At 42.5% G+C, this 16838-nt stretch overlaps 1 protein-coding gene across 1 annotated transcript; it reads right to left on the reverse strand.

Annotated features, from left to right (window-relative positions):
• Window positions 1-448: 448 nt before the first annotated feature.
• On the reverse strand, window positions 449-1694 carry CCR3 (C-C motif chemokine receptor 3; the record flags this gene model as incomplete). The annotated part of the gene is made up of 1 exon (XM_082639079.1): window positions 449-1694. The coding sequence occupies one exon, from the start codon at window positions 1692-1694 to the stop codon at window positions 624-626; it is 1071 nt and encodes a 356-aa protein (XP_082495205.1). The 3' UTR covers window positions 449-623.
• Between the last annotated feature and the right edge of the window lie 15144 nt (window positions 1695-16838).

The raw sequence follows: 16838 nt of genomic DNA on the forward strand, positions 1-16838 counted from the left end.
CTTGAGAAGTTTCTATGAGCAGGGCCTTTATTCTCTATACTGAAAATACCAAATTGCTCTTCTTCTATCGAGTAGCTCATGGGAAATGTGGTCATTCAGTGTGAATAGGAGATCTGTTCATTATTAAGAATATTCAAAACAGGTGTGACATGCCATTATGGTGCTTGAGAGTACATATGCATAAATTTTTTACAAGTCTTTTCATCAAGCAAGGAAAGAGCTAGGCACATTAAGAAGTAATGTAATTGATTTATTGTATTTTGTGAAGTATGTTTCATTTGTATCAATAACTGGCTGAACTTAAGGTTTAAGATATAAAAAGCTTTACCTGTGTGTAGCTGCACATAGTAACTGTGTAACATTCAGGTGCATTAAAATATATGTAACTCTTGAAAGAATCAAGAAAAGCTCTACTTCTCAGGTTTGACAGTAAGTCACTGCCCAGCTGCTGACCTTTGGTAATGCCTTTGGGGTGCATAGATATACTGCTACCATTGGGTATATATTTTAATGTCTTTAAGAACTTCAGTGTTGCGCTGGAAGTTCAGAGGACTGGTGCAGAGGTTGATGTGTTTGCTTCATCTGCCCCGTCCATCTTCTTTAGGCAATATGCTGCATCTGACCTAAAATATGGCAGAGAGTTCCTGCTCCCCTGTTGATGGGGAGACAGAGCTGGCTCTTTCCAGTTTTTCACTAGGAAGAAATGGGATGAATTTGCCCAGGTAGATGGCCACGTGCCTGTGGAAAAAGTGGCGGAGGTGCTTCTGGAACCTCTCACCAACGAAGGCGTAGATCACGGGGTTGACACAGCAGTGGGTGTAGGCGATCACCTCCGTCACCATCAAGGCCACGTCCAGCTGTCTGCTCTGCTCACACTCAGTCTCCAGGTGCATTTGAAAAGTTGAGAGGAGGACAACCAGATTGTAGGGTGTCCAGAAAATAAAGAAGACCACCATGATGACAAAAATGAGCCGGATGGCCTTGTATTTTTTTTTACTGGGGCATCTCAGCAGTGTTTTAACGATTCCTGAGTAGCAGATGGCCATAACGAGCAGAGGCAGAGCGAGACCCAAGATATTCATCCTCAGAGCATGGAAACACTTCCAGGCATTTTCTCTATTCTTTGGGTAAAGAGGACTGCAGAAAGTCTGTTCAAACTCCTCTTGGGACTCATGGAAGATAAATTCAGGGAGGGCTGCTAACCCTGCCAGGCCCCAGGTGAAGATGCTGGTGATGATACCAAAAGTGACGGTCCGGGCTCGAAGGGCAAACACGGCGTGAACGATGGCCAGATACCGGTCTATGGTCAGGAGTATGATGAAGAAGATCTCACTGTACAAGCCCATGTAATAGAGCCCAGAGAGCAACTTACACATATGGTGGCCAAAAACCCACTCATTCCACCCAACATAGTGAATCCAGAATGGCAGAGTGAATAAGAAGAGCAAGTCGGAAATGGCCAAGTTGAGCAGGTAGATGTTGGTCATAACCCGGAGCTTATTGTACTTTGTGAGGATCACCACCACCACTGCATTGCCCAGCAGGCCAACCGTGAACACCAGGGAATACAGTGGGGGCAGGAACTGAGCCCCCAGCTCCTTGATGTTGCTTTTTTCACATGGCAGTGCCCCCTCATAGTCATAGGGTGTGGTCCCAGCAGCTTCACCCACAGTCTCATCGACTGAAGTCGCCATTTCCCTTGTCCCTGTGATAGAAGAAGGAAAAAGCAACCCCACGATTAGCCATGATCACCCCTTGTGACCCACACCAGTTGGTTTATACGTTTACTCAATAAAACCACATGGGATAAACAGCCTATACATTCCTCAACATGTATTTCCAAAGGTATATCAGAGATGCTATGGGGGGAGATGTCAGGAGTGAAAGATCTAACGTTTTGAAGGTCAGCATGATCCGGGATGGGAAAGGAAACAGAAGAGTTGTGGGTGGTGGTGAAGAGTGGGTGTGTTGCTTTCAGAAAGCATTTGAAGGAAGAAATACAAAACGGGAAGAGACAGGTCAGGTAATGATAACAATAATATTATACTAATTTTATTATTACTGTATCTTTTAAGGTATTTTGCATTTTATGTGTTATGGTTTATATATGACTCTCAAAATCATCTTACCTATTTAAAAACCAAATGCTAATAATAATAGTGGTAATAATGATAATAGTGATTATTATCATTAGAAATATCTACCCACTCTCCATGGCCCCATAACAATGTGCTGTTCATCATAGCTAATGAGGAGATTGAACCTTAAAGAAATTTAATAATTAGCCTAAAATCCTCTAGTAAGCAATTGTAAAAGTTCAAGCTAGATCTTCAGTGTCTATGTCCAGTTCTTTCATCCCTGGATTCAAGTGCAGTGATTTTTAACTTTTTTTTTCTTACATCTTTATTGGAGTATAATTGTTGTACATTGTTGTGTTAGTTTCTGCTGTATAACAAAGTGAATCAGCTATACGTATACATATATCCCCATATCCCCTCCCTCTTGAGTCTCCCTCCCACCCTCCCTATCCCACCCCTCTAGGTGGTCACAAAGCACCGAGCTGATCTCCCTGTGCTATGCGGCTGCTTCCCACTAGCTATCTATTTTACATTTGGTAGTGTATATATGTCATTGCCACTCTCTATGACCCAACAATCCCACTATTGGGCATATACCCCGAGAAAACCATAATTCAAAAAGAGTCATGAACCATAGTGTTCATTGCAGCACTATTTACAATAGCTAGGACACGGAACCAACCTAAGTGTCCATTGACAGATGAGTAGATAAAGAAGATGTGGCACATATATACAATGGAGTATTACTCAGCCATAAAAAGAAACGAAATTGAGTTATTTGTAGTGAGGTGGATGGACCTAGAGTCTGTCATACAGAGTAAATTGAGTCAGAAAGAGAAAGACAAATACCGTATGCTAACACATATATATGGAATCTTAAAAAAAAAAAAGTCTGAAGAACCTAGGGACAGGATAGGAATAAAGATGCAGACGTAGAGAGTGGACTTGAGGACATGGGGAGGGGGAAGGGTAAGCTGGGATGATCTTTAACTTTTGAAGACTTAGCTATTATAATAGTTACTAACTATTGTAATAATTATAAGCAGCATTCCCTTTTCCTGTTAGTGACAATGCTGACATAAGCCAGTCATGTGCCAAGAGCAAACCCCTTAGAGCTTCTCCTTCATAAAGGAGCTGAGCATAGGCCAATGGGACTTCATATTAGATTTGTTATTTTTTAGAGCAGGGTCCCTAGGGCCAGTGCCTGCTTTTCTTAAGATTACAGACTTGGCTGGAGAAGAAGGAAAAACAGACAAGGGAGGAGTCCATGAAGGGCAGTTAATCCCTGCACTGCCTCCTCAGAAGGAGTCCTACTGACTTTCTCCTTTCTATGAAGGCACAAATGTGAGGTCATGAATGTATGTCAGCAGGCATTTCTCAAGGCAGGTCTTCGAACTGCAATAATTGGAGCCAATGTCAAGGACTGTCCTTGCTTCTTAAGAGAATACTGGGACCCCAGAGGTCAGCACCTGTCAGGGTTCTGTATAGTCCATGTGAGAGTAGAGACACAGGAGCTGTTCCTGGCTGTTCTGCTCGCCAGCGATAGGACTCGGACAGGCCTTTAACTCTGAGCCTCGTTTACTCATCTCTAAAATAAGGATCATGGTAGCACCCAAGGTTGTGGTGAGCATCAAATCAGACAGTCTACATGAGATCACATTTTAAATTAGAAAAAACCTGTAAAATTGGTAGGAAGCAGAAGTGAAAGAAAGACAATGAGAAGCCATTTCATATGAAATCAGGAAAAAGTAGGGGCTGTTGGATAGAACTTGATCTATTTTTATAGCTCTGTCCTGGTACATCATCTACTGATAAGTGACACCTTCAGGCTTTTGAGGTGAAAAATGGAATTGAGGAACAACTGATTTGTATGATCTTATCAGCATTCTTATTCCTAATGGCAAAATCCACAGCAGCTGAGAAAAAATACCCATCACTTTGTCTGTTATGCATTTTCAATCATGAGTGTCTCTCTAAATCTTAATGTCTAAAGCAAGAAAGGAAGAGAGCCTCTACTCACCATTAATTATTTGTATATTCTTTCCTTTTCTCCCAGACTGATCTAAAAACACGTCAGACTTCTAAAAAAATTTCACTGAAGTTTTGTTCAACTTGAGGATTGTCTTTAATTCATGTGTCACTTCCATAAATCCAACATGATCAGTATAAGATTATAGAATCTTGGTGGGGGGGAGGGTGTCTATACTGCAAAGCACAGGGAAGCAAGCAGGTTCTGTAGAGTCAGAAGCCAAGTCGTTGATTACTAGTTACATGGGGTCAGAGACACAAAAACAGATAGGGTTTTTACTTGTCTGCAGTCCTAATCACAGTCTTTGCAGTTTGGACAAATGATACAGTAATAGTAAACAACATCAACAATAAAGAAAGGTGCATGTGTGCGCGCACACACACGCACACACACACAGAGTAAAAAACACCCCAAATCTCACCATGATGAGTTTACCACCAATAACGTTTCTCTATGTAGATATGTGTACGTGGATACGAAGTTTTACAAAAATTGACATCATACTTCTTTAGCTGGTTCACTAAAATTGCTCACAGTACAACTCAACCGTGCACTGTAAATGAAGTTTCTTTAGTCCAAAACTATTTGGATCTCTGTTACTAGCTTCCCACCTGCTGGGTAGCAGGAAAAAGTATTCACAAATTTTAGTCCTAAGTGGTTTAAATTTAGTCTGATCCATCCATTGATTTGAATGATGACTAGGTTTTACTCATCCTCTGTTGCCAGCTTCTAATTTCGGTTCCTTGTCTTCTCTCATTGGTTCTTTCTAAGATGGCAGTGGAGATATGGGGGAAGGGGCAGCATGACTCAATGTGTGGGCGGAGGGAGAAGGGGGTACCCTAGTCTCCTGTTGGTTCTTTTTTTTTTTTTTTTTTTTTTTTTTTTTTTTCTTTTTGCGGTATGCGGGCCTCTCACTGTTGTGGCCTCTCCCGTTGCGGAGCACAGGCTCCGGATGCGCAGGCCCAGCGGCCATGGCTCACGGGCCCAGCCGCTCCGCGGCATATGGGATCCTCCCAGACCGGGGCACGAACCCGTATCCCCTGCATCGGCAGGCGGACTCTCAACCACTGCGCCACCAGGGAGGCCCTCCTGTTGGTTCTTGATTTACGTGGCTTGTGTCTGCTGAGGCGGGTCAACCTAGTCCCAACCCTGAGCCTTGTGCTGGCATCTGCTGCAATGGTTTGTAGCTAATGGCTTCAGGATCGATTCATTCTCAGTCCTTCCCAGGCACAGTGACCTCTCCCAGGTGATGGAGTGTTCCCTCGGCTCTGGCTGAAATGGAGAACCACATCTCCATCAGGTTTCTGGCCCAGGCTATTCTCTTTCTTCTGAACTGGCAGGTGCCCAGGCAGACATGCTCCTCCTTGACTCCATGTCCATGCCATGTACAAACCAAGGGACATGCAAGACTGTAAACCAGATCTTTTTTCTGCCTGACCACCAGCTTAACTGCGCTAGCCACCCCATGTGGGTAAGGAGGTGCCTTGCAGAGAGACATCCTTTGGGGGTACCTCCAGTTTATCAAACAGCCCTCCACACCCCCCAACTCTGGTCAAAGCCTGGATGGGAGAGATAGGGATACACAGATGTGACTGCTTCCTTCCATAGTCTCTTTTCTCACAATTCCTGGACTCAGAAGGAGAGGAGCCCTCTCCCTGCCATTCTTTTCTGGCCAGGTCCAATAAATATATATGCAACCCTCGTTTATACTGTGGTAAATGGTATGAGGTAATGGATACCTCATAATTTCACATTCACCAGTGTAAAATTTTAATGAGTGTTGCAAAACTGAATTGAAAAGAAATATTTAGAATTGGAGACCCTTCTTTAGAAAATATATTTAAGTTTGAAATGCCATTTTAATTATCAAAAAAATGTAATGATGATACTCAATGCTAGTGAGTTTTCAGTGAACCTTATTCATTGCTGGAACGCTTATTCATTGATGATGCAATATAACTTGTTTTAATAAATTCTGTATATAACAGGAACCATCAAGCTACACATGGCTTTGATCCAGTAGTTCTAATACTGGGAATTTACCCTAAGGGGAAAAGGTCCAATACATAATGTGCACAAAGGTGTTCACTGTGGCATTGTTTTTGTAGTAGAAAAAGAAGAAATGGGAACAATCTAAATGTTTGACACATGAAGGATATTTTGAATAAATTGTAGTCCATTTACACAATAGATTATTATGTAGTCATAAAAACTAGTTTTGGATACCAGATAGAATCACAGACAAATGTTCATAAAAATGAAGAGAATGTAAAGTGTGTAAACGAAGATTGCAACAGCATGAAATTATATGTACATGTAAAAGGCAACAGGCAAATAATCGAAATAGCTGTGGAGGGTAGGTGGATTATCATTTTTAAAGCTGTAAAATTAAAAAATTTTCTATATTCCCTTATCAATTAAACTGTCGTTGAAAGCTAGTGTTTTTAGGCAGGGACTGCTGGAAGATTTGGCAGACACATTTTCTAAAGGTAATTGGATTGAAAACCCAGGCAAATTAAAAGATGAAGGGTTTCCTCATCAGAACTTGAAACCACAAACTGAAATCTAAGAAACTTGAAGAAGAGGGCACACTAGGTAAAGCATTTGAATTTTGTTTTGAAATTTGGAGATCTTAGTAGCCAGGTTCTCCCCTTTGATCTTGGGTGGAGCTGACCTACAACCCCCAGACTGGGGTAGGGGAGGCGGCTTTTAGGGTCTTGAGACCTGCTTTGGCTGGGGCTCAGCGGGCCTCCACGGGAAGAGTGAGAAGGCCTTTCGGATGACCACGGTGGGCACCTTCGTGTGGACAGGTGGGCCGTGAGGACACCAGCTCCCAGGATGCCTCCAAATTATTCAGTGTGTGATACTCTCATGCCCACATTTTCTCTTCTTCCCACTCCACGATTCTTAGCGCTTTTGGCAAATTCTGAACTTGGAGGATATTCACAGGGCTCCTGCTCTTCTCTTGCTGGGCCAGCCTTTCAGCCTGTATAGCTGGACGCTGTGCTTAAATATCCAGAGTGCACATCAGAAGGCCACCCTCCAGGGTTTACAGTAATTCAAACCTTCCTGTCTTGGAAGACGTGGAGACCATTTCTCTGGACCCTCCCCAAATGCAAGCCAGAGCCCCTCCTAATGAGAACCCACTCAAAGAATCTTACTAAATTCTAAAGACACCCCAAATCAAACCAGTGCACTGGGCCTCCAGCTCCTTGGTCCTGAGCCCCAGCCAGCACAGTGCCTCTGACTGAAAGAAATATTTATTTCTCAGCATGGATCAAATAATGCATGATATCGTCAGAAGCTTTCTTTGTATGATGTAGTTTTTTTCCCCTTATTGTCAGCAACCGCCTGGGAAGGAAAAAATACTGAGAAGAAAATGGCCTCTGAGTTCAGGAAGTTTACGTTCTTTACACATAACCAGTGTGAGACGAGAGTGAGTAATAACTGTGCCTTCCTTAGGGCAGCACTTTATACAGGCTTGTTTGTCTTCACAGCTTTGCAAGGTAGGTTTTTATATCCCCATTTTATAGATGAGCAAACAGAGGCTTGGCAAGGCTCAGTCACTATTCGTTGATGCACGGTAGGGCTGGGACTCCGTGTCTCCAAAGACCACACTGTTATAGCTTAGGGTTCCATTTAGTAAGGGCCGCCACACCCCAAGATTACATAAATGTTTATATATATTCTAGTATCTTTATGGTTCCATTTTTATACATGCAGATCACTAATATGTTTTAGTTTGGTTTGATATATGGCGTGAAGTGCATTTCTATTTTATTTCTCTCTGAATGGTTGACCAATTTAAAGACACCATATGTTGAGTAACTACCCTCTCCTCCTTGGGCTGGAAACATCACCTTTGCCATATGTTCCCTCAAGTTCCTGATTCTGCTTGTGTGCTTTACATTCCATTGATTTCTGTGCCTGAAACACTCTTTTAATTACTGTAGATTTATTAGATTATTTATATAGATTATCCGATTATACAACTGCCTTTCATTATTCATTTTGCAGTATGTCTTATCTGTTAGAGCCATTTGTCCTATTAGGTAAACTTTTGGATCACTTGGTCAGTTACTTACAAAAACATAATTTTGAGTGGAATTTTGTTACATTTGTAAATAAGTTTAGGAAGAATTGATAAGTTTATATATCAAACGTTTATATCTGGGAACATGCTATGTCTGCTTACCATAGGGCTTTGTTATTGGTCTTGCACATTTCTTTTTAAATTTTTATCTGCCTTTATATTTCTGAGGTTACTGTGAATGATATATTTTTCCCTAACAAATTTTCTAACCAATCATTGGTAGTATAAAAAATTATTTTACATGTTTTAAGCTGATTACCTTACTGATTTTTAAAAATAAATTCCTTTAGGACTCCTAGATAGATAACCATATTATCTGTGACGCAGTGATAAGATTATATCCTCCTTTCTGGTATTTCTTATTTGTTTCTCTCACCTTATTGCTTTGGCTGGAACTTCCACAGTGATGTTAAATAATAGTTAGTGTTAGTACGTTTGTCTGGTTCCTGATTATAATTGGACATCCTACCCCCCAACTTTTCAAAGTCCCCAAAGTACAAGAAAGATGCTATTAATTTGAAATCCGTTTTATTCTAAAACTTTGCTAAAGTGGAAAACTGTCATGCCTATGATGAAGAGTGCTGATCCTTGACAGTAGCGGGAGTTTGGTTAAAACCAGACATGTCTGATAGAAGGCCACATGCTGAATGATATCCCAGTTTAGTAACATCACTAATCGTGTGTGTGTGTGTGTGTGTATGTGTGTGCAAGTGCTTAGTCTCCTTGAGGGGATCCGCCTCTCAGGTGAACTTGATAAATCATCTAAAGAATATAGAGAAGAGAGCAGGTGTGAAGTCAGTGCTTACCATCCTGAAACTGCCTGTCCATCTGGAAGAGCTCTGCCTACAGGTGGCTCCGGGTGGCGATCACTCCTGTAGGACCACCTGCTGTTAAGATCAGGTTCCATGCCTAAGGCCCTAGATACTTTTGGTTTCATGGGTATTTGGTGCCAAGGAATCATAGTTGTAAGATTTTCTTGCTTATATATTCTTGGTCCTCCTCAGTCTAGGATAATTATTCAATTCCTGAGTCTGAAGAAATGACTGTGTGACCTAGAGCAAGTAGGTTAACCTCTCTGTGCTTCAGAATCTTTATGTGTAACTTGGTGATAAGAAGAGTTACTGCCTCATGGGGTTCTCCAGTCATTCATTCAGCAAATACTTAGTAGCACCTATGATATGCCAGGCACTATTCCAGGGACACATGCATATCAGTGAACAGAATAGACAAAACTCTCTGACCTCATGAAGCTTATATTCTAGTTGGGGAATAATATATAACTAAAATCTACAGTGTCTCAGATGGTCATGAGTGCTACAGAGAAAGATAAAGTAGGAGATGAGGAAAGGCAGTAGGATGGGGTTGGAGAGGTGCAGTTTAAATTGCAGGGGGTCAACAAGGAGCTCGTGAGATGACATTTGAGAAAAGTCTTGAGGAAGGTGAGGGAGTGAGGTTATAGAAAACACAGCGATTGGTATCCAGTAATGTTTTAACAAGACATTTCAGCCTTCATTAAAATCTTTAGTTACAGTAAATGAGGATTTTGAATTTCCACAAATGGTTTTGGATCTCAAGCAAATTAAATAACCTAATGGGAACCCAAGATTATATTAATCCATTTACTGACTGACATTACAATGAAGAATCATCGAGGTTAGATTATCTTTCACAAAGATGACAGGAATAGATAGGTAGGTAGGTAGGTAGGTAAATAGATAGATAGATATATGATACACTGCACCCTCCTAAATTTTTTGAATCTCTTTACTGTCTCTGAGTTACATCCCTCCAACCTCCTTAAGCTTAAGTGAGAAGAAAAGAGGAAATTTAGGGGTTGAACTAAGAGTATCCTCAGTTGCAGGCTCTTTAGAAGCCAACCCCAAGAGCTAATTCAGTCTTCGTCTATGTTAATAGATCATCCAGAACAAAGGAAATCTACCCATCTGATTCTCCATGTTCCTCTCTACCCAGCTAGCCCTTCATTTATTCATCCAGTTACCTATCCATCTAGCTCCTCAAATTGCTTCCCACTTACACAGTTTTAAACCAGTCCCCCTCCCCTTGCACTTCTTTCCACAGCAAACCTGGGATAGTCAGAAAAAATAATGATCTGGTACAGCAGTATCCAATAGAACTTTTCTGCAGTGATGGAATGTTCTGTATCTGTGCTGTTCAATAAAGCACTTACAAGCTACATGGCTACTGAGCACTTGGAATGTGGCTACTGCTGCTGAAGAACTGAGCTTTTCATGTTATTTAAATTTAATTAAGTTCAGTTGGAATAGCCACATGTGGCAAGTAGCCACCATATTGGACAGTGCAGGACTAGTGCCCCGTATAATGCCTGACAGGTAGTAGCTGCTTAATAAATGCTTCTTAAATGAATACAAGGATGGAGCAGAGTAATTTTACCTTGCTTTTCACTTTTCAGACTATACATTTGAAATATTAGGTACTGTCCCAGGTACCACATTTTAAGAGGGAGCATAGGATCAACCTGGAGCATAGGACAGGCTAGGATGATAAAGGTCCAGAATCATCAGCTGTAGTTGGCAGAACTTGAATGTTTTGTATGAAAAAGTCTTCAGATTTATTTTAGTTTCTTTTCTTTTCCTTTTTATCCCAATATTTATACATCTTTGATCTGGACCAAAGTTTTCTAATCTTTTTTTATTAAAGAATTGGATTAGGTGATGTTTTGGATTCCTTTGAGAAGGGAAAGCCTGTAATGGAATAGCTTTTCCTGTAGAGGAGGGAGTAGACTCTCCAGAGAACAGGAATCTGATGGTATTGGAAGAAACTACATTCAGTCACATATGGGGAAGAACTGGCTGAGAACCAAGTTGTGCAGGAACAGAATGGGCTGTCTTGCGAGCCAGTAAGCTCCCTCCCTAGAAATACACAAAAACCTCTCAAGGTTGAAGTCATGAATAAATGCAGTCTTCTTCCCAGCTGCAGACATCTCCCAGCCTTTATGTTTTAGAGCAGCACATGGGCTTGCACAGCTGCCACTCATTAGTTACTAGAGCAAAGTTTACACGCTCTTCTTGGAGTATAGTCAGTTAAGTGACTTGGTTTCATCCACCTGCCAAGTGACTTTGGATATTTTTACCAACTTCCTTGTTCAAAGATTAGATTTACACGTTATATTCCAGTAGCAGGTGTTTCCAATGTGGCTGACTTTTAGTGTTTGTATACAGGCTGATATGTTACTTAGTTGAAAGAGATGATCATGAAGAAATGTTTTATGGGGAAATTATGCCTATGCAGTCAAAATAACATGGTTGGGATGTTCAGCATACTGGAGGGTCAGCTTCCTGGCCCCTGGTATTTCCACCTCCACCTGTGCCTTGGAGAGAGAACCACTGCCTCTTTTCTAGGCCCCATGTTTGTTACAGTTGATATCACACTTGTATGCCCTTTTGTATTCTGACACTTAAAATTTTATACACTGCCCCTAGTTCCATGTGGTTAAAAATTATTTGAAAATATAATTTGTAAGAACTTCAACATATTGTATATTTATGGTTATTTAATCATTGTCTTACTGTTGTGTGATTAAGTTGTTTCCAATTTGCACCTTTACAAATAATGCTGCAGTAAACATCTTTGTCTGTATTTTTATTATTTCCTTAAAGTAGATTTCCCAAAGCACAGTTTCTACTGCTAGTCATATTTCTAAGACTCTTGATGCATTTTGCCAAATTGCTTCCAGAAGGTGTGTAACAATATATATACTAGTAGGTGATGGTGCCAGGCTCAGCAAGCATCCATCAATACAGAGATCTAAGAGAAAAAAATTCCTCAGCCAATTTTACAGGCAACAAGGATGTCATTAATTATGTAACTAACACTTATTGAATTACTGAGGTTTTTTTTTTGCGTTACGTGGGCCTCTCACTGTCGTGGCCTCTCCCGTTGCGGAGCACAGGCTCCGGACGCACAGGCCCAGCGGCCATGGCTCACGGGCCCAGCTGCTTCATGGCATGTGGGATCTTCCCGGACCGGGGCACGAACCCATGTCCCCCGCATCAGCAGACGGACTCTCAACCACTGCGCCACCAGGGAAGCCCCGAGAGGTGTTTTTTTTTTTTAGCTGTTATTATTAATCATTTGTATTTCCTTTTCTGCGAATTATCTGTTTGTGCCCTTTACCCATTTTATTCTGCTGGGTATATCTGCTTTTTTCTTATTAAGTCATGCAGTTATTCCTCTAGGAGAAATAACTCTGCCTGCATAGTTCACAGTAATCATCACCATTTTCTGAAAGGAGCTTCAGATACGCTCCAACTCCTATCACTTCCATGTACCAAAGGCCCCATAATCCCACCGCCTCCCCTCGAAACACTTATCACACAACAGTTAACTTTCATCCCCAACCAACTGAAGGTTTCCCAGAAAATTAGGAAGGCTTTCTCTTCCTACCCTCTAATATAGATCCAGGAAAAGCAAACAGTCAACTTTGTAGATCCAGATAAAAAGACACCAAATCAGCCGAACAGCTGATCCATCTAATAGCCAGAGTTAGAGTGGATTTTCAATGAAAAATTGAAATACATATGTATATATACAGATGTAATGTATGAAAGTATGTACACACATATGTCAATTATACTTTCACTGAATGTTTCTTATAAATCAATATCAATAACCCAAAGCTACTAAGTATAACCCTTTTGGAGTGGTCATCCTCTCAATATTTGAGAATTTATGAAAGCCCAGGGAAGGCAGCATGGACACAGCCTTGGGCATGTTGACCAAAGAGGATAAAAGGCCAAGTTTGGATGAGTGGAAGGGGCAAACACATCATGGTATGGGTGAGAGAAAGGCAGAATGGGAGAAAGCAAGAAGAAAATGGATATATTTCACAATCTGCTCTCCCACTTTGGTCCCACACTACCTACTGCATTGCAGCAGGCCTCCCTCTCTACCTCCTCCATCCAAGAGTATTCCTGGGAGGAATTGCTTCCGCCTGGCTACACCCCTTGCTCCATCTCCTTTCTCCTAGGAACCTGACGATCTACCTGGAAACCTCTCCTGAATAAACAACTTCTGTTGCATTTAATAAGTTCTTGCCCAGATGAGAACAAAAAGAAGACAGTGGTACCTGCCAATTTAGCAAAGTCCTTTATGCGTCCAGTGATAGCTTAGGTCTTGCTACTCAGGAAACGGAGATACCATCTGATACCACCAGAGACATTAGTAAGGTAGGAAGGAACACAGCTTCCTGTTTCAAACGGACTTAGCTTCTACGTTTTTGCAAAATTTTAAAAAGATAATCGAGCTTAAGAGCAGTTCCTCTTTTCTGTGATTGAGATCACACACTAAGCACTCAGTTGAGTAATCCTTGAGATGAACGCCATTGATGTTTAGCAGCTATTTTAGGGCTTCTGCCTTCCCTTGGAATTGCTCATTGTTTTGGAAGGGGGGATAATTCTTGAATAAGCATGGCTTTGACCTTTGAGGAGACAGGATAAAAAATGAAATCGGGATTTCCTTGTAAAGAAAAACTGATGGCTAGGGGATAACCTAATTATTCTTCAGAGCTCAGTGGGAGACTTTGATGAGGTGAGTTGTAGTATGGGTTTATACAACCCAAGAAGACTTGAGCTTGAGTTTCAGTTGGGGCGCCCACAGCTGCATGACCTTGGGTTAATCATTTAATCCTGCTGGACCTCAGCTTTCTCATCTGTCAACTGGGAATAATAATAACTACATCATAGGGTTGCCATGGAACCAACTAAGATAAATATGTAAAAAGTCTTTGTGGACTCTCCATGGCTAAGCAACCGTAACGGGTGGGTAGAAGGCCACTATTACAGAAGCCTCATAGGGCAGAGCCATGTGCCTGCTGTATGTGCTGATGTGTCCACAAGACCTGGTATGGTCCTGGGCACAAACCAGTGTTCACCCAATATTTGTGGGGAGAGATCTGACCATGGATGGTGTGATCTGTGATACACTGGCTAAGTGGACAAGACAGTGAAATTCACCAAGTATTTATCAAGCGTCTGCTGTGTATGCAGGACTGTGCTATATGCTTCAAATGATAAAGAAAAGATAGGGAAAAAAGACAAAGACTCTGCTGGGAGGGCTCACAGGCATACTGGGGGCTCCAGTTTGAGGGAGCTTGACAGCCAGCATTCAACCTCAGGTGGTCAGTAGAACCCCCGTCAGAGAAGAGTTAGGAGAACTGCAAGCCTCTGCTCTGAATAAGAGAAAGAAAACAAGAAGTCTTCCATTGCTTTCTGTTATTATAGGGTTGGCCTTTCCCATGGGCCGATTCTCCAAGAATCACGATCATATAGTATTCTTTTTAGAAACGTGACTTAGGAGCCTGTGTGGACTCTGGAAGGGCCCTGGTGACCCTGGGAGATCTTGGTCAGATTCGTCACGCATGTCAGGGATTTCTCCTGGGCTTTTTTTTTTTTTTTTTTGGTATCAAGAGCATTCGGTCTGCCAGGTTATAGCCCCATATCAACTCTCCGTTGGTTAAATGAACTCATCTGTCTTTCAAGTTTCTTATGATCCAAGCATCAACATGGGGGCTGGCACCAAGTCTGACACCTGCGTCCTCCACTCAGGGACCATCTAATACGGCATTTCCAACAGAGGGTGTGGCGTGGGAGCCCACAGGTTTGCACAGAAAGCATATCCTCTCAGACACTGTGTGGAAACACTCATGGAGATTCATAGGATGTTAAAGTCTCTGAGAAATCCACAATGAGGAACAGGTTTAAACATGGTTAACCTTACATTCCTCAAACGTTTTTTAAGGTAGAAAAAACTTTTTTTGTTTTCAAATAACACCTGTTATCATCCCTCAAGACTAAGGTTGGGTAGGAGAACTCTGTGGGGTGCTCGTCTGATGACTGGTCATCACATAGGCACAGCACAGTACAGTTGCCAACTGCCTTTCTGGCCTATCCTCTCATTTTGACAAGGGTCTCCATAGCAGCCCCACGAGGTTGACAGGGATGCTGTTGATACCCCATGTTGTAGATGAGGAAACTGAGATTCAACAAGGGACTTGGCAAACACCACAGAGAGGCTGAAAGGCAGAGCTGGACTCCACCCCAGAGTTTAGACTGTTCACTGGTGGTCATTTTTCCTGCACTGTACCACCATCTGAAGGACTGGTGCCTTCAGCTGAAGATGAGGATGGCAAAATGTAAAGGCAGAACCCAAATTGGTTTCCCCAAGGTCCAGAGTGGCTTGTTCTGTCTGGCTCTTCCCAGGATAGGCAGGAGATATTTGGTGCTCCTTTCAGGCTACTCAAGGCATTCAACTCACAGGTTCCCAAGGTACACAGGAAAACCTGACACCAAACACTGATACCTCTGATCTTTCAGATTCTCAATGCACATAAGAAACATTTTGGAGGAAAAACCACCAAATGACAACAACAACAACAAACCAAACAGAAGACAGCTTAGGAATATGGGAGCATCTGAGGGGAAAACAAACAAACAAACAAACAAGCAAAAGATGTTCAGGAGCTATGAAGGGGCCAGAAATTTCTTACGGAAGACTCAGGTCAACCATGGCCTTGAGCGTGTGAAAGGAAGTGATTGCCAGAGCAGCAGGGGGAAGTACGCGGCTTCCTTTAATTACCCCCGTCTTCGACACCAGCTGTTGGGTGCAGGGTCCTGGGGCAGGAAGGTGGGCTCCAGCCATTTACCTCCTCTTACTAACATGTTCCCAGTGGAGTTAAGGGAAAGATTCACGCAGCCAGCGGCGCCTGCCTCTGGCACTTGGTGGTCCAGTGTATTTCTGAGTTCCCTCCATCGACGGCACCCTGCCCTCTGTAAAGCCCCAAAATCAACAGAAGCAAGCCTGTACAAAAAGGACTGTCCCCCGTCATAGACTCCTCTGCAAGACAAATTGGAGTGACCACGTGGAAGCTGTGTTATTTGGGGAGGCAGTGGGTGTCTCAAGATTTGAACAGAAGAGCAGAGTCTAGACTCAGTATTGGCTTTCAACTGCCATCTAGAATTAAACCAACGATGCAACAAACCACCCACTGGGCGGCCGTGAGCATGCACCTGGCACACCTCCAACTGCAGGGTGTGTGACTGACCAAGCCCCGCTGCTGGGCTCTGAAACCAATGCTCTGTTTGCCCCAAGGCCACGCTTCCTGTGGCCTGCACCACTCCTGACCCAGCCCACAAGGAACCGAGCATGCCCACTCCTGGGAGACATGGCCTCCTCTGATGGCCAGCTTTAGTTCGAGGGCTCCCCAGTGGACATGCCAAACTCCCCTTAGTCTACACAACAGGCAGGGAGTCTTCTGCCATCCTTCCCTTGGTCCCTGCTTCACTTGGGGCCTGACAGCACCCGCTCATTTTCCCTCACAGGTGCCTCCTCTAATAAAGGTATAAAACTACTGGGCATATACCCTGAGAAAACCATAATTCAAAAAGAGTCATGTACCAAAATGTTCATTGCAACTCTATTTACAATAGCCAGGAGATGGAAACAACCTAAGTGTCCATCGTCGGATGAATGGATAAAGAAGATGTGGCACATATATACAATGGAATATTACTCAGCCATAAAAAGAAACGAAATTGAGCTATTTGTAATGAGGTGCTTGGACCTAGAGTCTGTCATACAGAGTGAAGTAAGTCAGAAAGAG

This window comes from Mesoplodon mirus (assembly GCF_964341445.2).
Source record: "Mesoplodon mirus genome assembly, chromosome: 12".
NCBI classification, from domain to species: Eukaryota; Metazoa; Chordata; class Mammalia; order Artiodactyla; family Ziphiidae; genus Mesoplodon; species Mesoplodon mirus.